The sequence below is a fragment of the Geospiza fortis genome, unplaced genomic scaffold, assembly GCF_000277835.1.
Source record: "Geospiza fortis unplaced genomic scaffold, GeoFor_1.0 scaffold687, whole genome shotgun sequence".
NCBI classification, from domain to species: domain Eukaryota; kingdom Metazoa; phylum Chordata; class Aves; order Passeriformes; family Thraupidae; genus Geospiza; species Geospiza fortis.
In genome coordinates, this window is record NW_005054647.1 from 160,560 (window position 1) to 177,334 (window position 16,775).

At 53.4% G+C, this 16,775-nt stretch overlaps 1 protein-coding gene across 1 annotated transcript in view; it reads right to left on the minus strand.

Annotated features, from left to right (window-relative positions):
• Positions 1 to 16,775, minus strand: part of AAK1 (AP2 associated kinase 1) — a gene marked incomplete at its 5' end in the record, with an annotated part of 64,656 nt that overhangs the window by 3,889 nt on the left and 43,992 nt on the right. Inside the window, 7 exons of the mRNA XM_031064878.1 lie at positions 7,334 to 7,444; positions 8,310 to 8,411; positions 9,373 to 9,474; positions 13,248 to 13,343; positions 14,950 to 15,057; positions 15,714 to 15,871; positions 16,529 to 16,722. Of these exons, the coding sequence (XP_030920738.1) occupies positions 7,334 to 7,444; positions 8,310 to 8,411; positions 9,373 to 9,474; positions 13,248 to 13,343; positions 14,950 to 15,057; positions 15,714 to 15,871; positions 16,529 to 16,722 (871 nt within the window). The remainder of the gene's footprint in view (positions 1 to 7,333; positions 7,445 to 8,309; positions 8,412 to 9,372; positions 9,475 to 13,247; positions 13,344 to 14,949; positions 15,058 to 15,713; positions 15,872 to 16,528; positions 16,723 to 16,775) is intronic.

A 16,775-nucleotide genomic window follows, 5' to 3' on the forward strand; every position in this document is an offset into this window, starting at 1 on the left:
CAGGAATTGCAGGAAGAACGAGGAGGGTGAGGAGGCTGGGTGGTACCCAGGGTCAGCAAGGCACAACCAACACACCCTGCAGTGCCAGAACCTCACCCAGGGACAGCTCTGCCCGGGTTAACTGTTCATGTTTACACACCCATGACAGCCCTCGGGCACCAGCGACACAAAACATCCCCTCCTCCATCACTGCTCACAAGCAAAGACACAGCAGCCGTTCGTGAGGCATCAGAACCAGCATTTATTGGGAACTCTCCACCTGGGTACAGCACACTGCTAAACAAAGCGCAGGTATGAGCACATCGGACCAGCCACTCCCCAAAAATCCCCTCTCTCCTGCAGCCCTGCTCTCCACGCTGGCTTTCCCTCAGGGGCCACTCTGGGATGCCAGGAGCAGCCCAGCTGCCAGGAGGTCCCACGCTGGCCAGGGGACACTGGGACATTCTGAGACACAGGCTGAGCCAGAGCAGGACCAGCTGCCACGTCAGGGAAACGCCTCTGGCTGCACCCTGGTCCAGGGAAAAGGCATTCAGCGTGGAGAGCAGGGGCAGCAAGGGCCCACTCGGCACCAGAACAGCACAGCTGGCTGCAATCTTCCTTCTAACCTGTGCCAAACAAGCCATGGCACTTGGGACAGGCTAAGAGAGGGAGGACAGCTCTAACCCCATCTGCTGAGCAGCACACAGCTCTGAATGTGGGGACACTGCACAAGAAGCAGAATGCCCCGTTCAGGAAAAATCCCTTTTTCTGATGTTCTCTCTGCCCATTGATGTGAAAAGGATGCTCAGCAGCAGTTTTCTCCTGCACAACACCAGTGTGTGTAATACTGGATTCCAGGGTCAGCTATACACACTAAAGAAGATTCCAAACTACACTCAAGCTCTTTTTCAAGAGGGGGAACCTTAAAAACCCCTCTGATCCCTCAGTACCCCAGGAACACACTCTGGAAGCAACCTGGAAGAGCTTTACCCCAGGTGACAGCCCTGGCACCTGGGGTTTCCCCAGCTTCCAAGGAAAACCGTGCCCTGCAGTGGCAGAGCACTGAAATAACCAAGAGGAAAACCAGAAAAGATTTACTCCCTGTTAACAAGAGGCAGAGCAGTCACCACAATGGTGAGGATCTCACGTCTGGAGCAGAGCCCCCAAAAAAAGGTCAGGGGAGACAGAGAAACTCCTGGATGTAAAGCTCCCCTTCCACCAGGAAACTCTCCTGATTTCACCAAGCCAGGGTCAGGCAGGACTCAACACCCAGGAACAGGCAGCTGAACATCAGCACCGTTACCAGTGAGCACAATTCCTAGTTTGGAACTTTAAAGGGGTCAAAGGCTTATCACTCCTTCATTCCTGCACTGTGCAGGTTTTCCTTGTGCTCCAATTCCCAGAAGCAAGCTGTTCCAGTTTCTAGAAGCAATCCCATGAAACAAGAGCCCAGAACCACCACACCCAGCACGGCCCCAGAGGCCAGGACCAAGTGTTTGCTCAAAGCCACTCACAGGGGGACACCTGGAGGCAGACCCAGAGCCTTCAGTTCCAGAGGATGAGGAATTTAATGCTGCAGTTGTGGCACACCTGCACCTGGCAGGAGTTAAGCACAGCAACCCACACCCCACATCCCAGAGCAGGGATGTCCCCAGAACAGGGATGTCCCCAAAACAAGGCCAGCCCCAGAACAAGCCCAGCCAGCAGCCCCTCCTGGCTCCCCAGGGCCGGCACAGTGAGTGAATTTTTAAACAAGGTGGTTTTGTTCGTTTTAGGCCAAAGAACACCATTATGGCTCCTTTACAAGAGGCTCCCTCTAAAAATGACTTTGCTCCACACAGGTTGGCTCAAGCTGCCCTGGCCTGGGATGAGGAGGCTGGAGGAGGATGAAGATCTGCCAGGATTCTCCCACCCTGGCAGAACCTGAAGCCCTGGCCAAGGAGGTCCCAAGGGATCCTGAGGGGACTTGGACAGTCCGAAGCCAGGGAGCTGCAGCTCCTGTTTTGGGACAGATGCTCCCGACACAGTGGGTGGTGTCAGAAATGAGGAGGCTGACTGAACTCATCTGGTTAAAGATGAACAGGAGGGTTCCAAAGGCAGGGGCCCTTCCCAGCCAGAGCCCCTCAGAGTAACCAACACCAAATTCCAACCATTCCTCTGAACCTCTGCCACCCAAACCCAGAGCCTGCTCCTGCACGCAGAGCAGACCCTGAGGTGAAGGGGAATTGCTCCAGGTGCTGTGGCTGTGTTTGACCCTGACAGGAGACCCACCAGAACAGCCCCAGCCAGCTGCAGCCCCGAGGGCAGAGCAGAACAGCCCTGCTGGGGTGGCCCTGAACACCCCCCGAGCCCAGAGCCCTTCAGAGGGGCCAGGACACCTCCCCTGGCTCCAACCAAGGCTCCAACCAAGCTACAGCACTGATCCTCCCCCCAGGGACACCAAACGTGTCCCACGGGACACAGGGCGAGGCTCTCACACAAACTCCTCAGTTCTGAGCACCAACCCAGAGCCGTGGGACACTCACAGTTTCTGGAGTTTAAAATGAATCCCCAATCTCCACTCAGCTCTCAATTCCATTCGCTCTGCAAGCACATGGTGAGTATTTCCTGATGAAGGAGGTCTAAGAACAGTCTCTAAAATATCAGATTTCCACCCACACCCAGGAACAGCTACTTGAAAAAGCAATAAAATAAACATTCACATCTGCTTATTTAATAGCATTATTAACAACCCAGTGCATTTGTCATTTTTTCCAGAACCCTTGAACAAGCGCCATTAGATTTAAAATCTTAAACATTCTTTAAAAGTACTTTAATTCACAGAAATCTTTGTTTCTAATATACAGTAGATGGTTACTTTTTAAAATCCATTCTCTTTTCATATAATCTCAGTATCTGACTATACAATAACTTTCTATCTATAGCATCTTCGTGTTTTCCAGTCCAGCTCGCCTGTGCTTTAGGAATATAAAACAAAAAAATAATAAAGTTCTATCCACAATTTTACTAAGGTCATTTCCATAGTTCTCATGTAAAGCTTCTCTTGGAAAGTGCAGTATACACATGTAATGATACAACACACGTAAGCAATACTTTTATTAGTAAGTGTAGGTTTTAAAAGAAGAGTAATGTAGAGACACAACCAATGGGAGCTCTATGTACAGAATTTGTTAAACTAAGTGTTGGGCTGGGGAGGAGATGGAGAGAGGAGAGGAGGAGTCACAAACGTGGGGTTCTTCCCTTCCCAGCGAGGTCAGCACAGACACATTCAGTCGCTCGCACTTTCGCACGGGGGAACTGCACTGCTACTGATACAGCTACGAACACAAACACGGGGAGCAGGAAGCTGGGGAGAATTCCACTACAGAGGAAGAGTCCTTCTGCTCAGAGAGGGCTTTCAAACACGAGATAGAAATCCCAGACTCGGTGGGAAGCCAAGGAGAACGAGCTGAGCGGATCCAGCTACGGACAAACCAAGCGAGGGGGGAGGAAAAGGGAGAACCCATCGAGTTGTAGCAGCACTGATTTCAAACCACCTGAACCCAGGGCATGCGTGGTCACAGAGACTGGGGTGGAGAGAGGCCCACAGGAATCTTTGTCTACTGAAACAATGGCTCCATACTGAACTGGGGTGCACTATAGCAGTTACAAGAGAAAATGGAGAACCCAGAACAGATACCAGATGCTTGACTAAAACCAGGATTAAAAATAGACAAACAGCCGTAGGACAATTTGTTTCATACACCATTTACAGTAGGTTGAGGGGAGTTTCTTTTTTTCCAGTCAAACACAGAAAAGAAGTCACAGAAAATACATCTGCTGCTGCCACAGCGCCCTTTTCACCCCAAAGAAGGTCAGTGAAACACTGGTCACAGCCATACTCACATGGATTTGGTTCAAAACCTTGTCACGCTTCACTTAGGGTCATTTCTGCAGCTTTAACAATCTGGTTTTTTCTTTTTCCTTTTCTCTTTTTTTTTCCTTTTCTCTGTTTTCCCTCCCCCAGGAAGTGCAGTTTGTTCCCAGCAGGATTGTCAAACAGCAAACCAAGAGCTGGGGGCAGCTGGAAAACTCTTCACGTGCACCATCACCAGAGTATGGCCGGGAGGAACCTGGGGCTTCCCCCTCCTCTGAAGCAATTCAGAGCCACCAGCCCTCCTGCCCCGTGCCCTGCAGCTCAGGGATGTCCCTGCCACTGTCCCCTGGCCCCTGGCCCTGCCCAGCCGTGGGGAACAGAACCAGAGCAGAAGCAAAGCACAAAGCACAGGCGGGGCTGCCCTGTTCACACCCTGCCCAGGGACAGCAGGCTGGGGCAGGGTCACAGAGCAGCCCCAGCTCCCTGAGCAGGGCCAGGGGGCTCTCAGGGGGCTCCCCTGGCCATGGCACAGGGCTCCACCAGCCTGAGAGACACCAGGCTACCTGGAGAGCTGAGCCAGAACCTTCCCCAGGCCACGGGAGGACAGGGAGAGAGGTGGGTGACTGTCTCCTGTTGGCAGAGTTTTCTCTCAATTAAAGGAGAAAAAAAGAAAAGAAAAAAAAAAAAGCCCCAAAGAAGCACAAGGAAGGAAACTCTTCTGGCAAGGAAACCGGAGGTGTGGGTACGTTACAGAAACTGCTACTGTGTCACTGCTACAGGTCTATGAGCTGATCCACCAGCAGCAGAGACCTGGCTATGTTGGGAAGACTGGACTCAGAGCTTCCACTGTTGTTTCTAGAATGCCCACCTGAAAGTGTGAGAGATAGGAATTCAGTATTGAGCAGGACACACACACACGCGACAGTTTCAGAAGTTCAAGATCAAGAAAGAAAGAAAAAAGTCAAAGCAAAACAGAGAATTTGCTCAAGCTCTTCTCATTATTTGTATCAGCACAGCAATGAATCCCCTGCTTGCTGTTCACCCTCTCCCCCCAAACCAAACCAGCAAATCCCTGCAAACCCATTCCTTCCACAAAGCTTATCCAGAACCCTGTCCTTGCCAAGGGATCTCTAAAACAAACTCAAGGACTCCCACAGCCCACAGAAAGGACAGGCCAGAATTTTAAATCTCAAAATCTATTTTAGGAGCACCTTTGGGTGCTTTGAGCCACTTCCAGGAGAACTGGGCTATTGTGGGACTGGGAGTTGGATACTAAAGGAGAGACCCAGGGAATGGTTTGGGTTGGAAAGGACCTTGAAGCCCATTTGGTTCCAACCCCCCAGGGGGAGCCTGTCTTGGCCCAGCCCTGGGAGAAATCCCTGACTTCCAGAGGAGTTTGCAATGTCTGAACTGTTCCTAACCAGTGTCAGCCTCTGAAAGCCAAGACCAGTGCAGAGCAGGGTTCAGCACATTCGTGCTGAGAACTGGGAGTCAGGGAAGCCAAAAGGTTCTGTGACCAAACTGAAAAAAAAAAAAAAGGCAAAAAAGCCTTTAAAAAACCCACACAAAATAAAGTTCTGGATTTGTCTTTACACCTCCCCAAGTAATTACAAAATCCTTCCAGAGGGGTGACAGCAGAGAGGGGACCCAGCTCACTGATCCTTCCCTGCCTGCCCTGTCCCTGGGGAAGGAAAGCCTCAGCACAGCTGCTCTGATAACCCAGCAGTGCCTGCTCCTGGCGGGGACCTCCAGGGCATCTGGGGCCAGGATGCTGGAACGAGCAGCTGCCCACTCCCTGCCCCACAGGGCTCCTCAGGGACGTGGGACAGGGACCAGACTCCCATTTCACAGACTGGAACCATGTGCTGCAGCACCACTGCCCCAAAACTAATTTACAGATCCACTGCTTGTCCTTTTTCCTTCCCTTTTCACTCCCACATCCTGGCTTACCTTGTGAATTTTTGGATATCAACACTGGAATTGGGTCAAACTCATCTTCTGTCACTTTTTCAGAGCCCTCAGGAGCATCAAAGCCTGATATCAGGTTAGTATCTTCTGCAGCATAGAAGAGAAATAAGGGCAAAGAAGCAAAGACAGCAGAGAGGCTGGTTAGAATTGCAGAGGTGTTAGACATGTTTCTGTTTAATGTTTTCAGAGACAGCGTTTAGAAGCAGGAGTTTTATTTAAAAGGTGAAATGAAGTTGGTAAGTCTGGGCAGGAAAGAAGAGAGGCAATGAAACACAGAAGTGCAGGGGATCAAAGCAAACCAAGCAGGACCTGAGCAGTCTGAGGGCTCAGCTGGAAGCTGTGGCAGAGCCTGGGTGAGCTCCCAGGGACTGAAGGCGCTCTTGGTGTGAGAGCTCAGGCTGGCTCTCATGCACAGGGACAGGAAAAGGGCTGGGGAACAAAACAAACCACAGCAGAAATTCCAGCCATCTACCTGAGATAAACTCCTGAGCTTTACCTGAGCAATAAAACAAGAAGGGCAACATGAAGTCCGATTTCCAAGGAGTTTACCTGCCTGGAGAGTGCCCAGATGCTGTGAGAGGCTTTCCAGAGGCCCCTAGGGCAGTTCTGGGAGATAATTCCAGTGATTCAAACCACATCAGCTGCAGCTCAACACGTGGGAGAGGCAATTCCAACCCTCTCCAGAGAGGAGATGATTTATCCACCTCATCAGGCAATTATGTGTTTTCAGAGCCTCTCAAACTCCCTGGGCATCACTCCTTGTTCCTTCAGACACCTCAAATACCCTCCCAAATCTGCTCCTCAGCTCCTGTGTGAATGTTCCTGAAAGCCCAGCAAGGACACATGAACCCAGTGAACAGTTTTCGTGAACAGAACATCCCTGTCTGACTCCTGCTGGGAATAAAAGATTTCCACCCAAAGCTGACCAAGACTGAACGGGTCTGGGGAGAGGTGAGGCAAGAAAGCACTTGTGCAACTGCTCTGTGCTCTGGGGGATCAGACACAGGCAAAACAACCCTGAGGGAACCCCCTGGCCTTCCCCTTAGGCTCCCACTCATGTTTGCTGTGACACCACAGCTGGACTCAAGAACTTCTCCTGATAAGGACAACATTCTCTAGGGCTGGAAGAGCTCATCTGCCTGGGATGCTACTCCAAAAACCACAGAATATTCCTTTTGTTCCAAAACCTTGTGCCAGATGATTATCAGGCTCCCTTCTGGAATTAATAATGCAGAAAACCCCACCAGTCTCAAATGCCACGTGGAAAAAGCAAACCCAGAGTGCATTCAGTGAGGAAGGGCTGCACACAGAGCCCACCCCCATGGAAAACAACACCACTCTGCACAAACTCTGTCTTTACAGCCAAACTGAATAACTGGGTTTTTTCCCCCTTAGTACATCAGTGCACATTCCAAGTTTGAGCAGCTTGGGAAGAAAACAGAGCAGTGGCCTGGGGACAGTAAAGCACCAGAACAGGTCAGAGCAGCTGTGCCTGTGAAGCAGAGGGCCAGGGCTGAGAGCAGAGTTTACCTTTGTGAGGCTGAGCTGCGAAAGCTACAGGAGCAAACTCATCCAGGAGGTCAGCAGCAGGGTTAGAGAGCAGAGAACAGTCAAGCAGAGAGTCTTCCCCAGTGAGAGAGTCTGGATCCAGGTGAGCATCCCAGGGTGGCATTGGACAGGACACAAACAGCGTTAAACTCTGCTTGCCACATCCCCCTCACCCACAGGCAGGGTGGGAGCACAGCTTTGCTGCAAAGCCAGCCCAGAAACTGCCCTGCTCGTGATGGAGGAGATCCCACTGCCCCCAGTGAGGGCACAGAGCCCCAGCAGCTCCAGCAGGGCTCTCTGTGCCTCTGGGGCTGAGCAGGGGAATCCCACAGGGCCAGGAGAACCCCACAGAGCCAGGAGAATCCCACAGGGCCAGGAGAATCCCACAGGGCCAGGAGAACCCCACAGGGCCAGGTAAAAGGGCACAGGGAGGAGCTGCAGGCCCAGGGCACTCCCAGCAGACGCCTCTGAGAAGAGCTCAAGCCATTTGCTGTGGGAAGGGGCCCAACCAAGGCTGCACAAGGAGAAAGGGCCAGGAGCTGCTTTGTGCCCCCTGGGACAAACCAGGGACTGCTCCTGAGCTCCGAACCCCTTCATGGAGCACTGCAGCAGCACCTCCAGCTCTGGGAGGGGGGGCTCAGGGAACAACACCACAGAATCTCCTGAGAGGGAAGGCACCCACAGGGATCAGAGCCCAGCCCTGGCCCTGCACAGACACCCCAAATCCCCACCCTGGGCATCCCCAGCAGCTGTCCAAGGGCTCCTGAGCTCTGGCAGCCCCTGGGCCATTCCCTGGGAACCTGGGCAGTGCCAGCACGCTCAGGGGAAGAACCTTCTCCATTCCCACAAGGAGAGGACGAAGCCCAGAGCAGTCCCTGGGCAGCCCCAGGTGGCAGAGCAGCCCCTGAGGATCAGCCAGAGCTCCTGAGGAGCACCCCCAGCCCCGGGCCTGACCAACCTGTCCTGTTGGAGGCCACAGAGTCGCTGTGGGACACGAGGCGCTGCGCCAGGGGGGCCTCCAGCCCCGGGATCAGGCTCTCCACAGCCACGGCAGCTTGGCCCTGCCCCGGGCCAACCAACCTGTCCTGTTGGAGGCCACAGAGTCGCTGTGGGACACGAGGCGCTGCGCCAGGGGGGCCTCCAGCCCCGGGATCAGGCTCTCCACAGCCACGGCAGCTTGGCCTTGCCACGGGCACAGCAGCCACAGGTTAGTGTGCAAGGAAAAGCAGAAGGAGGAAACTGAGGCAGGAGTTGTCTGAATCCTTTACTGACCTGCAGTGAGCGTCAGCTCAAGGGTTTGGTTGGTTTTGAAGCCTGGGTTCAGCTTTTATTTGTTTTGATTTGTACAAGCCCAATTTGAAATACCCCAGAGTGCAACAGCAGGCTGCTAACACCTGCCAGGAAGGAAATATCCACAAGATCCTGGTCCAGCAAAAGGAAAGCAGTGACCACTGGAGTCCCTTTGCATTCAGAGTAACTGATCATTAAAATTCAGACAACTGCCAGAAACTGCCACAGCAGAAGTTTTGGTGTTACAGGGAGTGATGTCCTTCCTTCCTTTCTGTCAGAGCCACAGGTCACCCCCACCCCACAGCAGCAGCTGACGGCCACAGCCTGCACTCCCTGTCCGCAGGGCACCTGGCAAGGAAAACCCAATTCTGCAGCAGCCCAGAGCCCTGACCTGCCTGGGGCTGCTGCTGCCCACCTTCACCCCCAGCACTCCCAGCTCCAGGGAACCCTCCCCTTCCTCCTCATCCTGCTGAGAACCACGGGCACAGCCCAGTGCCTGGGCCACGGCCAAACACCAACTCCTGACCACAGATAAAGGCATTTCTGCCATCCTCAATCAGCAATTCCCTTCTCCTCCCAAGAGAGCACCCAAGGCCCAGCAGAGCAGAGCGGCCACCGAGTCCCCCCTGCTCAGTGCCCACCCCAGGGGGAAAAGGCAGCTCAGGCTCAGCAGCACCCAGGGGCTGCTCTGGAGCCAGGGGAGCAGGCAGGGGGCACGGGGGGGCAGTTACCATTGGCAGGGTCTGCCGTGCTGCCGAAGGGGTCAGCCAGAGGCAGCAGCTCGGGCAGCAGCAGCGCAGGCTCGGGAGATTTGAGGCCCTCAATCAGTTTTTCTGGGGCAAGCAGGAAAAAGGAGGAAAGGAGGCAACAGTGAGAAAAGCAGAAGAAAGAAGAAGACACCATTAATCAGGAGCTCAGCTCAGGGCTCAGGGCTGGCTGTGCTGCGTGTGAGCCCCAGAGCAGCACCTGCACCACGGGTGGGAAATGGCTGCAGCACAGAGCCCTGCAGGGGAGCTGTGAGAGCTCTGAACAGAGCCTGAGTGCCCTGGGCTGCAGAATCAGAGCCCTGAACAGAGCCTGAGTGCCCTGGGCTGCAGAATCAGAGCCCTGAACAGAGCCTGAGTGCCCTGGGCTGCAGGGGAGCTGTGAGAGCTCTGAACAGAGCCTGAGTGCCCTGGGCTGCAGGGGAGCTGTGAGAGCTCAGCCACCCTGGCCCTGGGCACTGCCAGGGATGCAGGGCAGCCACAGCTGCTCTGTGCCAGGGCCTCACCTGGTTCACTGCAAAGATTCTCTTTAACCTAAACCCCACTTCCTTCAGCTCAGCTTTTCCTTCAGAGCCTTTCCCAGCACATGCACACACCTGATGGAGTTTGCTCAGTCAGTTTGCTCAGACTTTGCACCTGCAGCCTCCACTGCCACACTCTGCTGCCATGCTGGTTTCACTGCTGCCCACACATCCCTCCAGCCACAAACACTCAGAAAGCGTTTTAGGAAACACCAGAGTTAGGAAAAAACACCAATCAAGGTAATATCAATAATATCAACACCAAAAATACCAACCAAGAGATGAGAGAGGCAAAGGGGCTGGGGTTAGAGCAGGCTATTAGAAAGAACTCCTGAAAAGCTGCAAGTTAAAAGGGAGCAGAGGGCAGAGCTGTGTGCCAGGGTGAGGACACAGTGCCCGGCAGGCACGAGGGGCACACACAGGGCTGGTACTCACTGCAGGGCTGGCACCCACTGCAGGGCTGCCCTGGGCAGCACACCCAGCTCAGCAGAGCACACAGCAGAGTCCTTTCCTCTGGGGGGCAGCTGGGAGAGAGAGACACGGATGTGAAAATCCTGCCAGGGCAGGGCTGGGAGGGCACCAAGCTGGGCAGGGACCTGGCACTGCCCAGGAGCTCTGCCATGCACTGATGGAGCTGGAGCAGGTAGAACAGCCCTGCCTGGTGCTCAGGCCAGGGAAGGCTCTGCACCCCTCTGGCCTGGGGAAGTGGGGCTGGGTCTCACACCACACGGGCAGGAAGAGAAGGGGATAAAGGGAAATGGAATCAGGGCTCTGCAAACACCACGGGGCAACAGGACAACACTCAGCAGCTGTGGATGTGGCACCCTGCTCAGAGAGACAAAGCTAACAACGCCTTCCCAGAACTGGCCTGGGAGACTTGAGGGAGCTGGAGATAAACAATGATAGCCAATGATGATAAACAACCTGCAGGTGTTGTTTTCCTAATATCTGTTTTCTTGTTATTCCCAAAGATGATTTACAAATGGGCATCTTGTTAATTCTTCAATCAGCTGAAGTGCATTGAGTAAATGACCAATCATATTGTTAATTATTGTTTCCGGTGAAATGCATTGAGTAAGTGACCAATCAGGCCCACCTGTATCAAACCAGTGTACAAAAGAAGCACTTCAGTGCACACTGAGGCATTTAGGCATTCTGACAACTCTGTGTCATTTGTTTTTAAACAGTGACAAACAGTGGCTCCTTAAGAGAGAAAAACAAGCAATTTTAGGTTCACATCCAAGACCTCAAATATTTGTAAAACAGTAAATTCTCCCCCCTAAGATCAAACTGAAAGCCCAGGCAGAAGAACACTGGATGCTCTTTACAGTCATTTAGCTGGATTCTCATGGTCTGCTGGCTTTGTGGCTTTAAATCATCACACCCCACCTTGTCCTCCCAGCAAATACAGCAATAAATCCATCAGGTTCCCACATGAGCAGTTGCCCTTTTGCATCTCCCCAGCTCAAGATGCAAACTCAGATCATTAGTGCACACCCACAGCTGCTGTGCTTGCCTAATTGAGCATGTGCAATTACTTTATCTCAATGTGTCATCGTGGTGCAAATAAATCCTCAGCAGCAATACAGTTGTTTATTACAGCTGCTCTAAACACCCGGGCAGAGCTGGGCACCCGGTTATCTTCCCAGAATTTATGGGCCTGGAGCAGAGTTATGGTGGTTAAAAACATCTCACCCTGTGTTTTGCTCCCAGAAAAATAAAATACCCTCCCTACATCAGTCAGTGACCCAGAGAGAGTTCCCTGACCAACAGCCCAGGATCAGTCACTGCTGAAGCCTGAAATAAGCTCATTAAGAACAACTTGGCTCATTTTCCTGCACATACACAAGGAAATATGTTTTCAGCATGAATATTTAATTCTCCCTTGTTTTAACAGATGTTTTGCCATATTTTTACATCCCTCTTGCCAGCTCCTCTTCCTAGTTACAGTTCCACTAAGAATTGCAGCCATTACACAGGGAGGAGGAGGAGCAGGAGGAGGAAGGACACACTGACACCACCCCTGTGCCTCGGCAAGGCCTGACAGGCACTCAGGTGATGCCACCTGCACCTCCAGCTGCCAAGGGCACGAGGTTGGAGGCCTGAGCTGAGCTTTAGCCAGCTGAAAACCGGAGCTCAAACCCAGGATTTTGATCCTTTCTGCTGAATTTACAAACAGACCCTCTCGGTTTCCAAGCCAAAGACTGCTCTGCAGCCCCAGTCCTTGGAAATATTCATGAGGCCTCAGGTTTTACTTTAAAAAGAACAAACACATGAAATTGTCTTTTTTGGGTCCTCCAAAGCAGCAGTGACCCAGAGCTGGGCTAAGGATGAGGATGGGAGCTGCAGTTGTGCTCTGGGGCTCACACTGGGCCCTGCCTCACACCTTCACAGAGAGGCTGCAAGATAAAAACATCCCCACATTCCAAATCCCACTGATTTGCAAATAAGCTCCTAAGCACTTACATAATCTGTGCTAAAAAGTGTTGGCTGCTGCAGTCAGAACTGTGCACAGAAAAGGCTCAGAAGCAGCACTGCAAAGTAAATGAAATAGCACCAACTGCACTGGAAAACCTTGCCAAATCAGAAAAGGTCACATGGAACTTGTGCTTCTCAAGATGCTCAGATTTGCAACAGACTTTGGAAGCCAAAGAAACACTGACTCTTAGAGGAAAGAAAGATTAACAATAACAAAACCTACAATTTCATGGTTGGAAGCCATTTGAAAACAGCTTAAGTCAGAAGTAGGTAATTAATCACCTGGGGATTATTTCTCATAGGATCTTGGACTGGTTTGTGTTGAAAGGGACCTTAAAGTCTATCCCATCATCATTCCATCCCACCCCTGCCATGGCAGAGACACCTCCCACTGTTCCAGGGTGTCCCAGCGTCCAGCCTGGCCTTGGGCACTGCCAGGGATGCAGGGCCAGCCCCAGCTGCTCTGGGCACAGTTCCCAATTCCCAATCCCCCATCCATCCCTGCCCTCTGGCACTGGGAGCCATTCCCTGGGTCCTGTCCCTCCATCCATTTTGTCCCCAGCTCTCCTGGAGCCTCCTCTGCTCCCGACTGAACAACTCCAGCTCCCAGCTTTCCCTCGCAGGAGAGGTGCTCCAGCCCTCCCATCACTTTTGGGATGCTGAGCCCCTGAAGACACCCACCCACACTTCTGAGATCAGCCCAGGCCCTGCCATGAAAACCACCGCCAGTGCAGAGAGCCCAGCAGAGCCCAGGATTTCAGGTGTGCCTGACCAGAAGCAGAAGATCCGGAGGCCAGAACAAAGGGCAGGACTCTGCCCCCTCCTCCCCCCAGCTCGGGTTACCTGGGGTGTCGGATAACGGGAGAGGAATGAAAGGATCAGGCACGGTCAGCAGAGGAGGGCTAGAGTCCAAACCCAGAATGTCTTTCGTTTTTTCAGCTGGTAGAGAAGAGGAAAGGAAAAGAAAAGAAAAGGCAGAGTGAACAGAGAAAAGGAGAAAGCACTGAACAAAACCCCAGCACAGGCACAGCCACACACAGGCACACTCTGACCAAGTGTGCTACTAAAAAGAATAAAAACCCAAACAAAACTACTGTTCCCATGCAGCTCTCCAACACAGTTTGACCCACAGATCTCAGAACATTCCCTGGCAGGGAGGAACTGTTATCTGCCTTCACAGCAGCACAACAGGTGAAAGGTTTCACAAAGGACACACAGTCTGCAATAAAATCTGCAGCACTGTGCAGCAGCCAGGCTGGGACAGGCTCCTGTCTCTGAGGAAAGAAAGAGAAGGGCTGAAGTGCCCAGCCCAGCACCAAGATTCCCAAGGTACCTTCCTATGCCAAGCCCCAGGACTGGGAAGCCAAGGGGCACATTCTGAAGACAGACACTGCAGGAACTGACCGTGGTACAGCAACCACAGAGCCCAGGGCACACAGATGCTCCTCGGGCTTTGCAGAAGGTGCTTTGCAGCTCAACGCGGAGCTGCTGCTGCTCAGCATCACCCACAAAGGCTGATGGAACACCAGAAACTGCTCACAGCTGGACAAACCCAGAAAGCAACTCCCTAGGAGCACTCCTGTGTCAGGGACTTCAACTCCTTAACTCTCTGGTAAGAACCAACACACCAGGCTCAGTTATAAGCTCCCCTGAAACTCCTTTTATAAACAGAAATAAGCACAAATGGATTTGTCACTCCTTGCCCCACAAAGGATTCTTCAGCCTCTGCCCAGACTCCTCTCACAAGAGCTGTTTTGTTCCTGTGGGGAGGCACCAGCCAGGAGCATTTGTCACCAGGGGAGGATCCCTGGCTTCTGGAGCTCCTGGAGCAGCTTCCCACCTCTGCTTGGCAGTCTGAGCTGCCCCCAGTGAGAACCAGAACTGAGCAGCAGCACTCACCAAGGGTGTCTGGCACAGAAGGGCTGCTCACAGCAAAACCCTGGGACACAAGAACCAAAGGAGAAGCAGACAAGGTCCCACAGGCAGAGAAACTCCTCAGACCAGCCAAGGTGGAGCCACACAGCCCAGCCAGGGCAGAAATTACTGCCTTCATCACTCCACGTGTCAGTTATGGGGCTGTGCTCTCCTCCAAGGGCTTTCCCTGCTCACTCACCCCTGCTCCCCTCCTCACTCTGCAGCAGAGGTGTTGTCCTTGTTCCTCTGCTCCTGCAGAGAGAGCAGCAGGTCTGACCAACACCTCCCAGCCACCTCCCTCACTGCACGTGGCAGGTTCTACTCCTTGTTATGAGCTCCATGGAACTTCCACACACTAAGAAGCTTCCTTGGGAACTCAGGGCTCAGTTTCTTCCCTCACCACAAGCCCCACCTCTGCCTCCACACAGTCTCTGCCACCCAGCTGTGACATTCCCTCCTCTCCTGAAGTGCCAGCCCCATTCCTGCAGCTCTCAGTGCTCATACACTCAGTTTGTAGCAGTTTTCCTTCCCTTTCAAAGAGGTTCTGGCCAGGAGCTGCCCTCCCCAGTGCTCATACACTCAGTTTGTAGCAGTTTTCCTTCCCTTTCAAAGAGGTTCTGGCCAGACTCACCTGGCCCAGCAGGGAAGGAGGAGCCACCGAAGGCATCTGCAGGGGCTGCGGGCTGGAACCCTGGCAGCAGGTTCTCTGTGGAGCTGCCTGCCTTTTCTGGAGCTTTCCCTGCAAAGCACACCCAGAGTTAGGGGGAAACCTTGATTCTGAAACTTCTACTCCTCTATTCTATTCTGAAATAGGCTGCTCATCTGTATTTCCAGGACACTGTTACACAAGTGAATCAAGGCCCTCGCTGCAAATCCCAGCTTGCAGATGAAGCAGAGGTTAAACTGCAGCTCCCACAGGTGCCTGAGTACCAGTCAAAGCAGATGGTACTTCTGCCTTGGAGGCACCACTGAACTGCAAACAGAAAGCACCTGGAAGGATTTAGCCAGAGGACTGTAACCATATGGGGCACCCGAGCAGTGCCTGCCCAAACCATCCCCAATCCCCTGTGCAAAACCATCCCCAATCCCTGAGCAGTCCATCCCCAAACCATCCCCAATCCCTGAGCAGTGCCTGCCCAAACCATCCCCAATCCCTGAGCAGTCCTGCCCAAACCATCCCCAATCCCAGAGCAGTCCTGCCCAAACCCTCCCCAATCCCTGAGCAGTCCTGCCCAAACCACCCCCAATCCCTGAGCTGCCCAAACCATCCCCAATCCCCGAGCAGTCCTGCCCAAACCATCCCCAATCCCTGAGCAGTCCTGCCCAAAAGCATCCCCACCCCATGGCACCTTCCCTTCCAGAGCAGGCAGGTGTTACAGCACCCCAGGCACCCACCGTCCCCCAGCTTGGCAAAGTCCTTGTTCAGCAGCTCCTCAGCTGTCAGCTTGGAGAAGTTGTCATCATCAAAGGGGTTCCACGTGGACACGTCAGGGGGGTTGTAGACGTTCTGCTGCGAGGTCCTTGGCGAGCCCGAGGGCGTGGTGGAAGCAGATCTGGATGGGATCACCCCAAACAAGAGCCATTAACCCGTCTGCAACCCCCTGGCCAGCACCATCAGCTGGTCCAAGCCACTACACTCTAACGACTTCTAATGGCTACACTCTAATGACTTCCCAGTTAAAACATGCAGTGTAAGTTACTGCAGTCCCTGCTCAGAAGCCTGGGAGGACTGAGGCTGAGCACCAACATCTCAGGGGTTAAAACCAACAGGCAAGAGGCTTCTTGCCCGCAGACACTGTAAAAGTGACCTAGCAAATACTCCTAGGGAATCAGAGCTCCACTAAGCTCTCCAAGACCATCAAGCCCAACCTTCAGGAAGTGCTGGTGTCAAGCAGTGAGACTGAAGTGCACACCAGGCCTGTGGCTGAAAGGACACTGCTTTTTGGGAGTCAGAGAAGGCCCTGGTCACCCAAAGCTTTTTGGGAGCTCAGACAGCTCATGAGGGGCAAAAACTATTCAGCACTTCCTGCCCCGAGCCCTAAATTGAGACTTGAAGGCAAAGACTCACTCCAAGTTTTGTGTCTACCTCCATTCAGAGCTTTGCATCCAACACATCCCAGAGCCTGACCCAGCCTTCACTCCACACCCCACACGGGGCCCTGGCACCTACTCAGACTTGTTGGGGCTGAGCCCCAGGCCCTGGCACCTACTTGGACTTGTTGAGGCTGGCCTCAGCAGCTGCAGCCTGCAGCAGCTGGGTGGATTTGCTGGCGGGCACGCCGAACACGGCGCTGTGGGTGACGTCGCTGAGGATGCGGCGGTGCCCCGCGCGCTGCGCCTTGGGCGATGAGGGCGGCGTCAGGGAGCCCAGCTTCTGCCCCTGAGCCTGCTGCTGCTGCTGCTGCTGCCTCTGAGCCTGCACCTGCGCCTGCCAGGGGAGGGAAGCACAGGGACCTC